Source organism: Pseudophryne corroboree, chromosome 1 (genome assembly GCF_028390025.1).
Source record: "Pseudophryne corroboree isolate aPseCor3 chromosome 1, aPseCor3.hap2, whole genome shotgun sequence".
Taxonomy (NCBI): domain Eukaryota; kingdom Metazoa; phylum Chordata; class Amphibia; order Anura; family Myobatrachidae; genus Pseudophryne; species Pseudophryne corroboree.
The window spans coordinates 1,166,407,943-1,166,426,371 of NC_086444.1; the positions used below are offsets into that span (position 1 = coordinate 1,166,407,943).

At 47.5% G+C, this 18,429-nt stretch overlaps 1 protein-coding gene across 7 annotated transcripts in view; it reads right to left on the reverse strand.

Annotated features, from left to right (window-relative positions):
- REEP1 (receptor accessory protein 1) overlaps positions 1 to 17,959 on the reverse strand; it is a 148,658-nt gene extending 130,699 nt beyond the window's left edge. For 2 of the 7 annotated variants that reach the window (XM_063925015.1, XM_063925008.1), the window contains exon 1: positions 17,585 to 17,955. In XM_063925015.1, coding sequence (XP_063781085.1) covers positions 17,585 to 17,616 — 32 coding nt within the window. In that variant the 5' untranslated portion in view covers positions 17,617 to 17,955. Of the gene's footprint in view, positions 1 to 17,584 lie in introns of all 7 variants that reach the window. The other 5 variants (XM_063925024.1, XM_063925007.1, XR_010178484.1 and 2 more) reach the window with 4 other exon arrangements.
- Between the last annotated feature and the right edge of the window lie 470 nt (positions 17,960 to 18,429).

Consider the following 18,429-nt stretch of genomic DNA (forward strand, 5'->3'; position numbering starts at 1 on the left):
CAGTGCTAACCCTAACGGTAACCCTAGCGCTAACCCTATCTGCAACCCTAACCCTTGCAGTAACCCTGCAACCCTAACCCTAGCACTAACCCTAACTGCAACCCTAACCCTTGCAGTAACCCTAGCACTAACCCTAACTGCAACCCTAACCCTTGCAGTAACCCTGGCGCTAACCCTAACTGCAACCCTGACCCTTACAGAAACCCAAGCGCTAACCCTAGCCCTAATGGTAACCTCAGTGCTAACCCTAACGGTAACCCTAGCACTAACCCTAACTGCAACCCTAACCCTAGCACTAACCCTATCTGCAACCCTAACCCTTGCAGTAACCCTAGCGCTAACCCTAACTGCAACCCTAACCCTTGCAGTAACCCTAGCGCTAACCCTAACTGCAACCCTAACCCTTGCAGTAACCCTAGCGCTAACCCTAACTGCAACCCTAACCCTTGCAGTAACCCTAGCGTTCATCCTAACTGCAACCCTAACCCTTGCAGTAACCCTAACCCTAGCACTAACCCTAACTGCAACCATAACTCTTGCAGTAGCCCTAGCGCTAACCCTAACTGCAACTCTAACCCTTGCAGTAACCCCAGCGTTCATCCTAACTGCAACCCTAACCCTTGCAGTAACCCTAGCGCTAACCCTAACTGCAACCCTAACCCTAGCGCTAACCCTAGCACTAACCCTAACTGCAACCATAACTCTTGCAGTAACCCTAGCGCTAACCCTAACTGCAACCCTAACCCTTGCAGTAACCCTAGCGCTAACCCTAACTGCAACCCTAACCCTAGCGCTAACCCTAACCCTAGCACTAACCCTAACTGCAACCATAACTCTTGCAGTAACCCTAGCGCTAACCCTAACTGCAACCCTAACCCTAGCGCTAACCCTAACCCTAGCACTAACCCTAACTGCAACCATAACTCTTGCAGTAGCCCTAGCGCTAACCCTAACTGCAACTCTAACCCTTGCAGTAAACCTAGCGTTCATCCTAACTGCAACCCTAACCCTAGCGCTAACCCTAACTGCAACCCTAACCCTAGCGCTAACCCTAGCACTAACCCTAACTGCAACCATAACTCTTGCAGTAACCCTAGCGCTAACCCTAACTGCAACCCTAACCCTTGCAGTAACCCTAGCGCTAACCCTAACTGCAACCCTAACCCTAGCGCTAACCCTAACCCTAGCACTAACCCTAACTGCAACCATAACTCTTGCAGTAACCCTAGCGCTTACCCTAACTGCAACCCTAACCCTTGCAGTAACCCTAGCGCTAACCCTAACTGCAACCCTAACCCTAGCGCTAACCCTAACCCTAGCACTAACCCTAACTGCAACCATAACTCTTGCAGTAACCCTAGCGCTAACCCTAACTGCAACCCTAACCCTAGCGCTAACCCTAACCCTAGCACTAACCCTAACTGCAACCATAACTCTTGCAGTAACCCTAGCGCTAACCCTTGCAGTAACCCTAGCGTTCATCCTAACTGCAACCCTAACCCTTGCAGTAACCCTAGCGCTAACCCTAACTGCAACCCTAAGCCTTGCAGTAACCCTAGCGCTAACCCTAACCCAAGATGTAAACCTAACAGTAAACTTAGCGCTAACCCTAATGGTAATCTTAGTACTAACGGCAATCCTAGTGCAAACCCTAACCCTGGCTGTAAGCCAAACAGTAACCCTAGCGCTAACCCTAATGGTAACCCTAACGCTAACCATGAACCCTAGCTGTAACCCTAACAGTAACCCTAGTGCCATCATGAATGTTGACCTTCTGGTGTTGACATTATAAATGACAATGGCACTGCCGACATAGTGACTGCGTACTATTTATACTTATATGATACTTTTAAAGGTGAGGAATGCCCTACATCAGGCATGTCCAAACTGTGGCCCTCCAGCTGTTGAGAAACTACACATCCCAGCATGCCTTGACACAGCTTTAGCATTCTCTGGCAGCAAAACTGTGTCAGGGCATGCTGGGATATGTAGTTTCACAACAGCTGGAGGGCCGCAGTTTGGACATGTTTGCCCTACATGTATAAATGAGATGCAGTTAGCATCCTGGCAGTCAGGATACCGGCAGTCATGTGATCAACACCAGAATCACGACACCACTCGGAATCACAGCGCTGAAACACCGACCGCCGACATCCCAAAAGTAAGTATCAGGGTGAATGTTAGGGTTAGGATCTTAACCCTAGCCACCCCCCTGACTCTTAGTCCTAGCCACCCCCCCCAGTGTCTTAGCCCTAGCCACCACCCCCGACTCTTAGCCACCACCCCGGGTGTCTTAGCCCTAGCCGCCACACCTGACTCGTAGCCCTAGCCACCACCCCTGGTGTCTTAGCCCTAGCCACCACCCCCGACTCTTAGCGACCACCCCCGGTGTCTTAGCCCTAGCCACCACCCCTGACTCATAGCCCTAGCCACCACCCCCGGTGTCTTAGCCCTAGCCTCCCCTCAAATCTTAGCCCTGGCCACCACCCCAGGCAGGTTCAGGTTAGGGTAGGGGACAGGTGAGGGATAAAATAATTACCCCGTCCCCTGTCGGTATTGTAATTGTTGGGGTGCCGGTGTCAGTCATGTGACCGCCAGCATCCTGACTGCCAGTATATTGTATCACACCCGTATAAATATCACTGAGAGGATTGACAAATGCCCACAGAATACCACATCTGACCCGACTCAGGAAAAGTGGCAGATCTTTGTGCCTGATGGTCCTCACCTAAGACGCAGTCCTGTGCCAGCACGTTTCCAGGCGACTCACTAACGTGTTTGCACTAAGAGGCAAAGGTAGCGCTGGAAATTAAAATTACGTATACAGTACGGCTCTACACTGAGACCTATGTATTCTGCGCTGGGACCTGGAATTACTCTGCAGCTGGACGCCATAGGCTGCCTTCATCTAGATTCCGCAATACAACGCCCTTCATTTACTGTCACAAAGGCATCAGCAAAGACTCTGATGACATTTTATAACAAACTAATTGCTATTGAGTCAGGAAAAAAAAAAATCTATGGAGGATGACCTGGTAGTACCCCTGTTGGCAACCTATACCCAATGATGGGAACACTGAGAACTATTGGGGGGGTCACATATGTAATCAATACACAATGCATGAGGAAATGATTGAGCACCTTAATCCCCAGTATAAAAGCACAGACACAAAGCCTTCCAGCACGGTGACGCAGCAGGTGTGACTGGCCGGATTAACCCCTCTGAGGTCTTCTACTGTACCTAGTGATTGTGATGTCACAGAGGGTACGCCGTCTGGGCAGCAAGTTATCAGGGACTGAGCTCACTACATGGGATGCTCAAGTAATTCATTCTGCAGCTCTGATTACATAATGTCTTTGTGTATCTGAAAGTGACAAATGCCATGTGCGGTCCTTGGGACGGGTGCCCCCTGCAGGCATGCCAGCCTCAGTGCCATGACACAGTGCCCACATCACTAGGCTTGAATTGTAAAGTACCAACAGCGACACAATTCCTTCAATCACCAATAGGGAATGTATCTAACCAACAGGCGGTGACAGGCAGGACATTTTGGCGGGAAAATGATAAACCAGTAATGCCAGAGAAGCACCTGTATGATTTTTTCCCCCGGCAATAATCATCTGCTGCTCCGCATCCTGATTAATGCTGATGAAAATACACATCAGTGTGAGACCCACAGTCATAATGAGACATTCTCACACTATCAGATCCTGGGCTGTTCCTGACACGAAGCCAAGTGATTACATAGAGAACATCTTGTCACTCACACAAGTGAGGTGCAACAAAATCTGTCCCAGTATAAAGAGCTATTATTATTGTCAGACAAGTACACAATGTAAATGGGTGTACATAACAAAGAGAATGTGAGGATAACTGCAACACAACCCATGCATTGCATTCCATCAGGGAGCAATTCCCCCCCCCCCCCCCCCCCCCCACCACCACCACACGTCTGCAGCGGCCAGGGAACAGGTTGTCAGGGAACAGGTTGTCAACACACAGTGCTATTTTGTCACCTAACCTTACATGCTCCTTCCCTTCCCCAGAACTCAGGGGGCTACTCTATGCAGCCATTTTACTGGGTTCATCGGTTCTCACTGGTTGGTTTAGAAATCCTGGCAGCATCCTACGCTCAAAATCCAGACAGATCCACATGTAAGTATTTTAACCCTACCCCTCTATCCCACCCATCCTGCAGCCTAACCATAACCTCCCGCTTCCGCAGCCTAGCCATAACCTCCCCCTCCCGCAGCCTAACCCTAAACTCCTCCTCCCGCAGCCTAACCATAACCTCCCCCTCCCGCAGCCTAACCCTAAACTCCTCCTCCCGCAGGCTAACCCTAACCTCCCCCTCCCGCAGTTTAACCCTAACCTCCCCCTCACGAAGTTTAACCCTAACCTGCCCCTCCCGCAGCCTAACCCTAACCTGCCCCTCCCGCAGCCTAACCCTAACCTCCCCCTCCCGCACCCTAACTCTAACCTGCCACTCCCGCAGCCTAACCCTAACCTCCCCCCCCACAGCCTAACCCTAACCTGCCCCACCCGCAGCCTAACCCTAACCTCCCCCCCCCCACAGCCTAACCCTAACCTCCCCCTCCCGCAGTTTACCCCTAACCGCACCTTCGCACCCCCCTCCCTGCAGCCTAACCCTCTCCCTAGGGCAGGGATGGGGAACCTTTGGCCCTCCAGCTGTTGTTGAACAACATATCCCAGCATGCCCTGCAACAGTTTTAGCATTGCCAAATAGGAAAACTGTAGCAAGGCATGCTGGTATGTGTAGTTCAACAACAGCTGGAGGGCCGAAGGTTCCCCATCCCTGCCCTAGGGTGTGATATTGCGGATGTGATTGTACCTCAGGCCTTCCCAATAACCTCCACCATGCTGCCATTTTAAAGGGGTGGTGAACTGTCTTGCCGGTTCTATATTACAGAAACAGTAGAGATCCCAAAAAATGGCTGCATGGAACAGCCCCCAGACTTCCAGCAGGGGAAGGAGCAGGTTAGTAACATTTAATTATTAGCCAGTAAAGCAGAATTCAAATATACTTGCCGACTCTCCCTTAGGGGTAGATGCATCAAAGTTTAGAGAAAGACATACAGCGGACAGAGATAAAGTACCAGCCAATCAGCACATATCTGTCATGTTACAGGCTGCATTTGATAAATGACAGTGCGGAGCTGATTTGTTGGCACTTTATCTCTCTACACTTTCTCTCTCCAAGATCTGCTACATCTCCCCCTGAATGCAGAGAGACTTCCTATAATAGCGGAGATTTCCCTGACTCCCTAAAGAGTCTCCCTGAGGCCAGGCAGGGTGTGTGAAGCACGGTGATGATGTCTCTCCTCCCACAATGGCAGAAACACTGGGGAAGTAGAATGGTATCTGGTCTCTAGGTCAACCACACTTAGGTCGACAGTCATTAGGTTGACTGCTATTGGTCGACATGCATTAGGTCGACGTGGTTTCTAGGTCGACATGGACACTAGGTCGGCATGTACTAGGTTGACATGACAAAAGGTCAACATGAGTTTTTTTACACATTTTTTACATTTTTTTTTACTTTTTCATGCTTTACGATCCACGTGGACTACAGTTGGGAACGGTAACCTGTGCCGAGCACAGCGAGGCACTTTTCGTGGGAACACGGTGCAATAATTGGGGTTCCCAGTCACTCTACGAAGAAAATGACACCAACATTTAAAAAAAAACTCATGTCGACCTTTTGTCATGTCGACCTTGCTCATGTTGACCTAATGCTTGTGTCAACCTATTTTGGTGTTGACTTAGTTACTGTCAACCAATATTGGTCAACCTAGACACTGTCAACCTAAGTGTGGTCAATGCTATGAACCACACCCGAGCAGAATATGGCAGATGTGTGCTACAAGAAAATGGACCCCGCTGTGCAGCCCACTGATGGCTACATGAATGGTTGCTCAATGAATAACTGGTGACTTGTATACAGTGATGTGTGAGGAATTACAGGAGATGTGTGATGACATACATGCATTGAACCTGGCTGATACTATAGAGTTAGAGGGGAGTGGTACAAAATGGCAAATGTCGAAACTGAAATAATGTCGACATTGCCAGAATGTCGTCAGTCATCAGGTCACCACAGCTTTTTCAGATTATTTTAGCCCTAACCCTAACAGCAGCCTAACGCTACCCCTAAAATGTACTACCGACATCCATAATGTCGATATTATGACCATGTTGAAATTATGCCCATGTCGACATAAAGGGAATGATTATGATTCGCAAGTACTGACGACTGCACGCACGTACATCAATACGTCAGGAGACTGCCGGTCACAATACCGACGGCGGGATCCCGGCTGATACATGGCAGGCGCGGGGGGGCGAGCACAACGAAGCCCATTGCGAGCTCCCTGCGCTCGCCATGGAGCGGGCTCGGTGGCTTGCTACGCTCGCAACAGGTTCTATTCCCACTCTATGGGTGTCGTAGACACCCAGGAGTGGGAACAGTCCCTGTTGGTCGGCATGCCGACTGGCGGGATTTTCGGCGTCGGTATTGTGACCGCCGGTCACATAACCGCATCCCAGGGACTATAGATTGTAAGCTCCATTGGGGCAGGGACTGATGTGAATGACTAAATACTCTCTATAAAGCGCTGCGGAATATGTGTGCGCTATATAAATAACTGGTAATAAATAAATAAATCCCTTCCTAAGAGGCAAATTTATATACGAGGTCTGCTGAAATATTGGCACATCACTTCTGTCTCATTAGGGGGTCAAATCAATTAACAGCAGCAACAGTACACCCCAAATCGTACAAGTTCAGAGCACCCGTAAGGGCGGCTTACGTGCACATGTACTCGTGGGGCGAGCGCTACAGTGTTTTAATAACAACTGTAATCGCATGAGACAATTACCACGGTCTATAACCCGCAGGGATTCATTGGTCACAGATTATGAAGCTGATGCCACTGGGCCTAGAACTCACTCTGCGACAGAGGACACATTGATGTGATCACTTAGGCCAGAGACAGGGACGGGGCGTGTCTGCACACCCGTGAATATATGCAGGCCAGGACACAGACATTCATATGCATGAGAAAGCTGTAATATTGTGGGTGGTCAGGGCAGGTGGAGACAGCAGAGGATGAGGATGATGCCTGCAGCAAAGAACCACTTGTGATTGGCTGATTGTGAGCGCAGCGCCAGTGATAAGCTGATGGGAGCTCTTCTTGCTGCTCATGCATAGACTAAGCTTTTGTGGGCGTGGTTTTGCCAATCAGCGGTTCCCCATTCATTTCTATGGTGAGTGATCGCAAATGACCCTGTCAATCGCAAACGGACCCTTCATAGTCAGGTCGTCGGTTTATTATTTTGCAAAGATCATGGTTGCTCCTTGGAACAAACCTGCTTCCTGGATTTTGTGAGTATTAAATTGAAGAACCAAGGATCTATGGGGGAGCGTTTTTTTAATAAATAACTACAACAATCGGTGTGTGTGTGTGCGTGTCTTAGCTTTATTTCAATATTTTTTCCTACAGGCGGACTACAAGCACCAGCAGACTCTTGGCACTCGTAGGGGGTATGGGTCGTTGGGTCGACTCAACTTAGGTCAACAGTCATTAGGTCGACCACCGAGGGTTGACATGGGAATTAGGTCGACATGTACTAGGTCGACAGGTGGAAAGGTCGACATGAGCTTTTGGACTGTTTTTGCTGTCGTTTTCTTCGTAAAGTGACGGGGAACCCCAATTAGTGCACCGTGTCCCCTCGCATGGCGAGCGAACTTCGGGCAAGGTTACCGTTCCAATCGTAGTCCACGTAGATCGTCAAGTATGGAAAAATCCAAAAAATGAATAAGAAAAAAAAAGTGAAAACCACATGTCGACCTTTTGACCTGTCGACCTAATACATGTTGACCTAATGACCATGTCGACCTAATGCATGTTAACCTTCAGTGGTCGACCTAATGACTGTCGACCTAACGACCGTATCCCCTCGTAGGCCGCCTGTAAAAACAATATTATTTGACACTTTAATTACTATTATCCCCATACCCAAATCCCGGGGGTGGGGGGGAATATGGGACAGGGAAGAGCTTGTTGTCCTTGGGGGGGACACCCCATTTTGGGAGAGGTCCTGACTTTCTGAGGGATTCCATCCCTGGGCTGACAGACGCTGCGTGTCTCCCTGCTATAGCGTTATCATCCTGGCTGGCTCAGCCTGGAGCTAGTGATCGGAACCCAGCCCTGTGGCGACTAGAGATAAAATGGAGAAGTTGTCTGTGAAACCAATCAGCTTCTAGCTGTCACTTATCCTTTGACATTACAGCTGGAAGATAACTGATTGCTATGGGAAACTTCTCCACCTTTATCTCCAAGATTTGATACATCCCACCAAAAAAAAAAACCTATCCCCTTACTTAAAACACCCCTCCAGTGAAGCACGCACCTGTCGCTGGTACATGGGGGAATGACGGGACATCCCACAGCGGGATATACTTCCCAGCTTTCCCTAAATAAGGACTGTAGGACACTGAGGGTCATTCAGACCTGATCGCTGAGCTGCGTTTTTTGCTGACCTGCGATCAGATAGTCGCCGCCTACAGGAGGAGGGTTAAATCGCTGTGCAAGTGTGTGATCGCATGTGAGCAGGACTGTACAAACTGATTTTTGCGCAGCCCAGGACTTACTCTTCCTGTGCGATGGCCGCTGCGCCATGTTCAAAGGTTTTAACAGTGCCGGTGACGTCGGCACGGGACTCCGGAGGGGTGAGTATTAAAAAAATGAGTGCAGTGTGTGCGGTGTGGGCCCCCTCTGGACTCAGGGGCCCATGTGCCCATTATAGAAACGCCAGTGTATACACAGTATATATACACACACACACAAAGGGGTCAGGGTCCCGGCGGTTGAAATCCCAATGGTCTGAATCCCGACAGTAAGTACTTAGGTGGTTAAATTTAGGGTTAGGCACTAGTGAGAGGGGGACAGTTAGGGTTAGGCTGCGGAAGGGGACGGTTGACGGTTAGGCTGTGGGAGGGGTGGGTTATGGTTAGGCTGCGGGTAGGGACGGTTGGGGTTAGGGTTAGGATTAAGGTTAGGATAAAAAATAGTCACTGGGATTTTGAACGTCAGGATGGTGCTGCAGTTGGTATTCTGTCGGGATTTCAACTGCAGGGATATCGATACCATCACATACACAAATAGGCACACACATACACAAAAGTTAGACAATATATAAACTATGGTGCTCTGGTAAGTGATAAAAGATAGATAGATACATAGATAGATAGATAGATGCTGGTTATAAAGCTGGCCACCACTAAATGCGAAACTGCTATACTCATGCATACAAGCTCATTACAAGTCACATGATGGTCTTACCATTGCCCGACAACCACAAAGTAAGTGAATGTGTAATGCAGCAATACTCGCACAAGAATAGATTATAGGCATAAGCAGGAGCCGTCCCCTCACTGCATATTGCTGTATTGGCGTGTCTCTACACCAAGTCATGAAGCAATAGGCCCATCTGACGGACATTACCACAGGGAAATCAAACACAGTATGCATATAATAAGCACTTCTCTCCGCGTCTCTCCCATTCAGCATGTCCAGTCCATCCTGCAATATCTATCAGTCTATCAGCAGCTCATTGATTAGTCTTTCCCATAGGGAGAATTGGTCCTGATCCACATCAGGGTGCACTTACCAATTAATAAATGAAAGTGATGTGCTCAGAAACTATAAGCTAGGAGACACATACAGTACCTAACTTATATTATATTCCAACAATACAAAATAGCTATAGATAGGTAATTAATATGATCAAATGGTCTAATATTTAGTGTAAGGGACTGACAGATAAAGCTACAAAAAAAATGTAAAGAAACTTTGGCAAATAATAAACCTTCTGCAAAATATAAAATCTGCTAAATAAACTAAAAGGAATATATACAGCTAGTCTGACCCGCATTTATATTGTTCCTGGCAGGGAGAGAACATCATGGCCGCCACCTATGTTGCCAAACCTTTTTTAAATGTTCCTTCGCTTTGAGAAACAAAAAAAACCCCAAAACGTAAAAAAATCTCATGAAAATACTGCTGTATAACGCTCCGTACATTCGTGGTCATTTTATGTGGCACCAGGGAAAATCAGTAATTACATCACATATCCACGATCTCAACCCCAGTCAGCTCGTTAAAATATCTTCTTGACAAAGGGTCCCATTTAATAACGATTCTTATTACCAGCGACTAATTTCATTTCGTGTTGTATGGATGCTAACGAATACACCGTTGGCCTTTACCATTATTTACCTCTACAGCGAGGTCCAGTGACTTCACAGGCGACATCCTTCAAGCTATTGCTAACGGAATCGCGCAGTTGAGTCACGTGCCATTCTACGCATTAAACTTTCACCCGTAAGGGACTCGGCAATGTCTGAAATGGCTGTTGCTGGATCCCCATGGGCAGAAATGGGGACCATATCACTATCTATAGATGGCATAAGTGATGGGGCAGATCTATTAAGACTGGAGAAGTGATAAAGCAGTGATAAGTGCAAGGTGATAACGCACCAGCCAACCAGCTCCAATATGTAAATTGACAGTTAGAGCTGATTGGCTGGTGCGTTATCGCTTTTCCCTAATCACTGCTTTATCACTTCCCCAGGGTTAATACATCTTGCCCCATAGTGACATGCAGAATTGAGCTAAACTTACCACTGTTTGTTAAATACTGAGGAGGACATAACCCCTTTAGTGAGTGCTAATGGGGTTATGTCTCATTGTTACATAAAGTCCTGTTCAGGGCATCTCACACTCCGCTAAGTAAACCACTGTACATATCTTGCAGCAATGAGGAATACCCATAATCCACCAATCACCACATGCAATGTCTTACACTCTGCATTGCACAATCATGTGCCCTTCCCAAGAATCAGGATTGCGGTCCACATATAGGTGTAAGTTACCGACACTTGTGCTCAGTGTCGGACTGGGACATGAAGGGACCACCGGGAAAATGCAGTGGTAGGGGCCCATGTTTAGAAGCTTGGCCAACTTGTAGTGTATGGTCTGGGCCCCTTGATAAATATATAGAGTAAATACGTAGTCCTGTGCAGTATAAGGTAACCTATGTATAGGGGTATATGCAATTCCGGGCGAATTGCAGCACTTTTTCGCCCGTTTTTAAATTCGACACAATTCGACCATCGAATTCCGGCAGGTGGGTGCCGGAATTCGACATAATCAATAAAAAACGAATTCGACAGTCCCGCTGTCGAAAACCAGCCGATTTGACGGATTTTGATTAGATTTTTAAAAATGTTTAAAAAACGGAAAAAAAAAACGGAAAAAAATTGCCTGGGGTCCCCCTCTCCTAAGCATAACCAGCCTCGGGCTCTTTGAGCCGGTCCTGGTTGCCAAAATACGGGGGAAAAAATGACAGGGGATCCTCCGTATTTTAACAACCAGCACCGGGCTTTGTGCCTGGTCCTGGTGCAAAAAATACGGGGGACAAAAAGAGTAGGGGTCCCCCGTATTTTTTGTACCAGCACCGGGCTCCACTAGCTGGACAGATAATGCCACAGCCGGGGGTCACTTTTATACAGCGCCCTGCGGCCGTGGCATTAAATACCCAACTAGTCACCCCTGGCCGGGGTACCCTGGAGGAGTGGGGACCCCTTCAATCAAGGGGACCCCCCCGCCAGCCACCCAAGGGCCAGGGGTGAAGCCCGAGGCTGTCCCCCCCATCCAAGGGCAGCGGATGGGGGGCTGATAAGCCATGTGTAAAAATATTGTTTTTTGCATAAGAACTACAAGTCCCAGCAATCCTCCCCCGCAAGCCGGTACTTGGAGAACCACAAGTACCAGCATGCGGGGGGGAAACAGGCCCGCTGGTACCTGTAGTTCTACTGCAAAAAAAATACCCAAATAAAAACAGGACACAGACATCGTGAAAGTATAACTTTATTACATACATGCCGACATACATACTTACCTATGTTGACATGCCGACTCTGGCCACGTCTCCAATGTCGACGTTCGGGGTACACGAAAATAAAATTATACTCACCTGATCCAGTGTCCGGTTCTATTATTGTAATCCACGTACTTGGCAAAACAAAAAAACGCATTTACCCGAACCAGATGGACTGAAAGGGGTCCCATGTTTACACATGGGACCCCTTTCCCCGAATGCAGAGACCCCCCGTGACTCCTGTCACAGAAAGGTCCCTTCAGCCAATCAGGAAGCGCCACTTCGTGGCACTCTCCTGATTGGCTTTGCACGTCTGAGCTGGCAGACAGCGCATCGCACAGCTACCTCCATTAGTTTCAATGGTGGGAACTTTGCGGTCAGCGATGGGTGACCTCACCGCTGACCGCAAAGTTCCCACCATTGAAGATAATGGAGGGGCTGTGCAATGCGCGTCTGACAGCTCCGACGCGCATACAGCCAATCAGGAGAGTGCCACGAAGTGGCGCTTCCTGATTGGCTGAAGGGACCTTTCTGTGACAGGAGTCACGGGGGGTCTCTGCATTCGGGGAAAGGGGTCCCATGTGTAAACATGGGACCCCTTTCAGTCCGTCTGGTTCGGGTAAATGCGTTTTTTTGTTTTGCCAAGTACGTGGATTATAATAAAAGAACTGGACACTGGATCAGGTGAGTATAATTTTATTTTCAGGTACCCCGGACGTCGACATTGGAGACGAGGCCAGAGTCGGCGTGTCAACATAGGTAAGTATGTGTGTCGGCATGTATGTAATAAAGTTATACTTTCACGGTGTCTGTGTCCTGTTTTTATTTGGGTATTTTTTTTGCAGTAGAACTACAGGTACCAGCGGGCCCGTTTCCCCCCGCATGCTGGTACTTGTGGTTCTCCAAGTACCGGCTTGCGGGGGAGGCTTGCTGGGACTTGTAGTTCTTCTGAAAAAAACAATATTCTTACATTTTTACACATGGCTATCAGCCCCCCATCCGCAGCCCTTGGATGGGGGGGACAGCCTCTGGCTTCACCCCTGGCCCTTGGGTGGCTGGGGGGGGACCCCTTGATTGAAGGGGTCCCCACTCCTCCAGGGTACCCCGGCCACGGGTGACTAGTTGGGTATTTAATGCCACGGCCGCAGGGCGCTGTATAAAAGTGACCCCCGGCTGTGGCATTATCTGTCCAGCTAGTGAAGCCCGGTGCTGGTACAAAAAATACGGGGGACCCCTACTCTTTTTGTCCCCCGTATTTTTTGCACCAGGACAAGGCGCAGAGCCCGGTGCTGGTTGTTAAAATACGGGGGATCCCCTGTCATTTTTTCCCCGTATTTTGGCAACCAGGACCGGCTCAAAGAGCCCGAGGCTGGTTATGCTTAGGAGGGGGGACCCCACTCTTTTTTTTTTTCTGATTTTTACACCATTCCATTAAAAAAACAAAACAAAAAAAATATTTTTAAAAATATATAAATAATACTTGTGCCTCCTAAATAGACAAACCAAGCACCTAGTCCCTTCTAATATAAATAGATATGCTACAGTATTACCAATAAAAAACACACAAAAAAAAACATGTTTTTAACATTTTTTATTAGAATCCGCCAGCAAAGTGTGGCGGATTGAAAATGACGAATTTACTGTCTAAAAGCACTGTTGTCGAATTTACAATCTTCAATTGAATATACTTTTGTCGAAATGCCGCATTTGTACCATTGCAGAAATGTCGAATTTGACAAATGTCGAATTTCAAAAAGTCGAATTTGGAATGGCCGTTTTTTTGGCGAAAAGTACTGAATTGCATTGTCGAATTGTTTTTTTTTTGGCGAAAATGTCCCGTTTTCGACATTTTCGGGAATTCGACCGCAATTGCATATACCCCATAGTGTATAATTCAAGTGCTCAGTCTGGAACCTGATCCCTAGAGGAGGATGTGGGCCTCCAGGCAGTAGGGCCCACCGGTGGTTTCCCCTGTACCCCTGTGGGCCAGTCCGCCCCTGCCTGTGCTGCTACTACTTCCATTTCTAGATAACCAATAGTGTAAGGACAGAATAAGCATGCTCACTTATTACACAGCTTCTGCACAGTGAGCAGGCTGAAACCTCCTATTCAACCCTCAGAAATAACGTGAGCATTAGTGTGCTTTGTGGTAACTTTGGCTGTGTTTTATTGGTTCCTGCGAGTATAAATCCACTAAACAAAACGTACTTCTCAGTAGAGATGGCCATCGGTGGGTTAACTATTGATGATCACCAACGATGGTACCAATGGAGGTTAAGCTCAATGGTATGAAACCATTGACAGTGGAACCAACAAAGGTTTCACCCACCAATGATAATCCCTGCTCTATTACATACCGGGCTGCAGGCCAATCAGGGCTGGGGGGTGGATCTTCGCGGGTCAGTCGGCATGTGTAACAGGGCTCCATGTCCCAGGAACCAAGTAGGAAAAAATAACAAACATCGGGGGGCTCTGTATCATCGTTTGTGGAGAACACTTGGATGTTAACCATGGATGGTTTGTAACCATTAATGGTCGATGACCTAGCCTACTTCTCAGAATGACTTACCGACCACGTCCCTGTACATAAATAGTGGGAGTTCCTTTCCTGTGATGAACTTTTCCTGCTCCAGGGAAGACACTTGCTGACGTTACACCAGCCCACAAAACAATATTTGAAAGTCACCCCACTGGTAGGGAGATGTATCAAACATTGGAGAGAGATAAAGTAGAGAGATATAGACTACCAGCCAATCAGCTCCTGGCTGCCATTTTACAGTATGTTTGACAATTGACAGTTAGGAGCTGATTGGTTGGTACTTTATCACTCTCTACTTTATCCATCTCCAAGGTTTCATAGATCTCCCCTTAGGACTTTCAAATGTGATTATCCTGGTGGATTGAAATGTTGGGAGTAGGCGTTACTGGGAAGGTCTGCAGGTCATGTTGTCCTCTAGGGGGGTAGAAATTTATCATCCACAAAACACCTTTGAAATTAGGTAAACAGTCAAGTTTTCTGCCATTTCAGAAAAAAAGAGAACAGGTCAGTACGGAGATAGGTATCTCATAGGTGAGGTGTGTCGGTAGAATTACCGTAACAGTCATTCTGGCTATAAATAATCCCAAACTGTAATACAGTTCGGTTCTCACTTATTACTCTGATTGGAGCAGATGGTGTTTCATAACAGCGTTTAGAGATTCCAGTAATAGAAACAAAATGACGCGTTTCGCAGGTCACAGCGCGCTTCATCAAATAGGAAACTACATAAAAGAAGTACGAAGAAAATTATATAAAGTTTAATTAAATAACCATGAGTAAATAAAATGAATCAGGAATAACATGCCATATCATGTTTTATGATTCATGTTACCCATCTAGTCCTTATCGCATCTTATTTATTATTTATTTTGTTTACTCATATACACATTATGTACATGAAACGTTATCTCCTCTGGGTCATCAAGGTTCCACAGGATTAGACAAAGGTGGTAACTCATTTAAAAAAGAAAAGGTACTTTATTTCCAAATACAGGGACAAGATGGTATTACAGTTACAGGTAACTAGTTAGTATATTAATTGGGACATTAATGATTACACAGAACGCATGAATCAGCATTTCCCAGGGACACTACTCAGGAACATACTGACCCACAAAACTGGCAGGCCGGGGGATGCTGGCATCAGTCCCTTTGTACTAGAAATACCAAAATCTTTAGCGGCATAACACCCATAGGGAATCTGGTCACAGATGGAAGACTTTGCAAACTTGGGTACTGATTAATCAGTTCTGCCAGTCGACATGCACTGTGCTTACAAAATAATGCAAAGACCTGGATTCCGGCCTTACGTCCCCTGTGACAGCACCGTGATAGCAGATCAGGGACCTGCAAAATTATATCATGGAATCTAGGACAGACCTGTTCGCTCGCTAGGGTTTTTTTTGCAGTCCTGCGTTCGCATAGTCGCCGCCCATAGGGGAGTGTATTTTCGCTTTGCAAGTGTGCGAACGCATGTGTAGCAGAGCTATACAAACAGAATTGGTGCAGTCTCTGAGTGGCCCAGGACTTACTCAGCCGCTGCGATCACATCAGCCTGTTCAGGACCGGAATTGACGTCAGACACCCACCCTGCAAACGCTTGGACACGCCTGCGTTTTTCCAAACACTCCCAGAAAACTGGTCAGTTGCCACCCACAAACGCCTTCTCCCTATCAATCTCCTTGCGAACGGATTCTTCGCAAAAACCCACCGCTGAGCAGCAATTCGCTTTGTACCCGTGTGACGCGCCTGCGCATTGAGGTGCATACGCATGCGCAGTTTAGACCTGATCAGCCCACTGTACGAAAACGCAGCCTAGCAATCAAGTCTGAATTAGGCCCAGAGACCTGCTGTAGGACAACTTGGTACTGCAAATATCTCCACACGTATTACTGTCTGTCATTCTTACACAGGTTAACACAGTCACACCAGGCGTAACACTGTTACACAGAATGACTGTTGTGAGTGTCTTGCATGGGAAATAATAGACAGCCGGGCTTCCATTGGATTATACGGCAAATATGACCAGCAAAGGTTCCCTACCATAATGGAAACCTCTATATACAATAAATAGAACAGAAATTAGAAAACTAGTCTGTGACATAAGGGCCAGTGGCCTCTGTATTGCATATATCTGTATACCGACCCAATATCGGCTATAGGTAATAAAACAGGGTAAAGCTCTGCAATTCATATCTATCCATCTGTCTATAGATCCAGGAGTTTGTGTGTGAGACACAACACCGGAAGGGACTGAAATGGATACACCTTATATGAACAAAGAAAGGCTGGGCCTTACAACAACTCATCACCTTCACTCACAATGATATAATGCTGTTTTTACATTCACATATCACATAAACCCCCATCTAGAGATGTCTAATAATCTCATATATAGCATATAAAAAGAACATAAAACATGGAAAAGCAGAACATCTTGGTTGCCGTAATCTGAGCTGCTCCCTGCATTGATCAGTCACGCAGTGTCCCTGGGCAATGATCAGACTTGATTTTGGAATGAAATAAAATAAATATACAGAATTCTGCCTACACAGGTCCTGCCCCACAGACTGTGCCTGCAGGGCACCACTCATTGCTGAGCCCTCATGCCAACCTCTGCCAACTGGCAATTCTCATCCATCACTGACAATTCTGACCATGCAGGGGGTTATAGAAAAGGCATACAGCATACATTGGGCAGATACAGTCATCATTATAATGCAACATAAATGGAGAGAGCAGTCCTATTGCTACAGAGCCCCCTGGTGGTAGAATCAGACTATTACCCATTCCACACTTGCACAAAAACAAAGGTGCTTTTCCTATGGTCGTTATCATGATTATTTAGCACAGATCAGAGAGAGAAGAAGCCGATGCAATGCAAATACACAATGCACAGCCCTCCTATGCAATAACACAGCTGACATGCACCCTCTGCTGACACCCCAGGGCCAGCACATGGGCAGGCAAAACAGCTATATTTAGCCTTTGGCAGATCACCTTGCACTGACACAAGGGGTATATAGTGTCCCTTACAGGCAGACAGGGCACAGGGAGGTGGAAACACAGGGCATACTTACACCACAAGCCGGGATATGATCCATGACACCATGGTGGGGACTGCAGGAGATCAGCTGGGGGGTAGTTACTGTCTGGTGTGTCTAGCAGAAGAAGCAGGGGATCCCTCAGCCATCGGGAGCTGTGCTGGGCGCAGGGTGTTGGAGATTGGGCACAGGGCAGGGATGTGCTGCTGCTGCTGCTGCCTGGGAGCCCACAGACCAAGCCTGGCTGGCAGGGGCACAGACCAGGCTTAGCAGGGTGGAAGAGGCACAGGGAATAGCAATCTGTGGTTCAGCAGCTGCCCTGCTCCCTCACTGATCATATTCTGGAAGGAGGAGTGAAGGATAGGGGTGGGGAAATGTACAGCATGCTTTATGCCCCCTCCAACCTGCTGTTTCCCGAGCACTGGGGGTGATGGTGGTGTTCTGGATTTCCACACTGACACTGTATAGAGGGAGGGGGCTGACAGCTTTTTGTCTGGGAGGAGGTCAATGATCTGCTCCCATGGAATCTGCTGCAGAACTGACAGGCATCGCTTTCAGAGAGCAGATTGGTGACTTTCAAAGAGGTTCTGCAGCAGCCTCATGCTCACTGGTGTTCATTGCACACATTTTACTGGCTAATTAAACGAGAACACATGAAAATGTAAATAGAGTCTAGTGATGTGAGAGAGAGATGCGTTTTGTATCCTCATGCTGGGGTGCCATCCATTGAGGGGAGTATATAGCAATCTCCACTCTAATCCATAGAAAAATAGGGAGCACTCAGCAGATCTTGACAAAGGTCCCAGAGGGGACCGAAACGTCGATGTAATCTTGTTCTGTACCTCAGAATCAGCTTTATTGGCCAGGTATACTTGCGTATA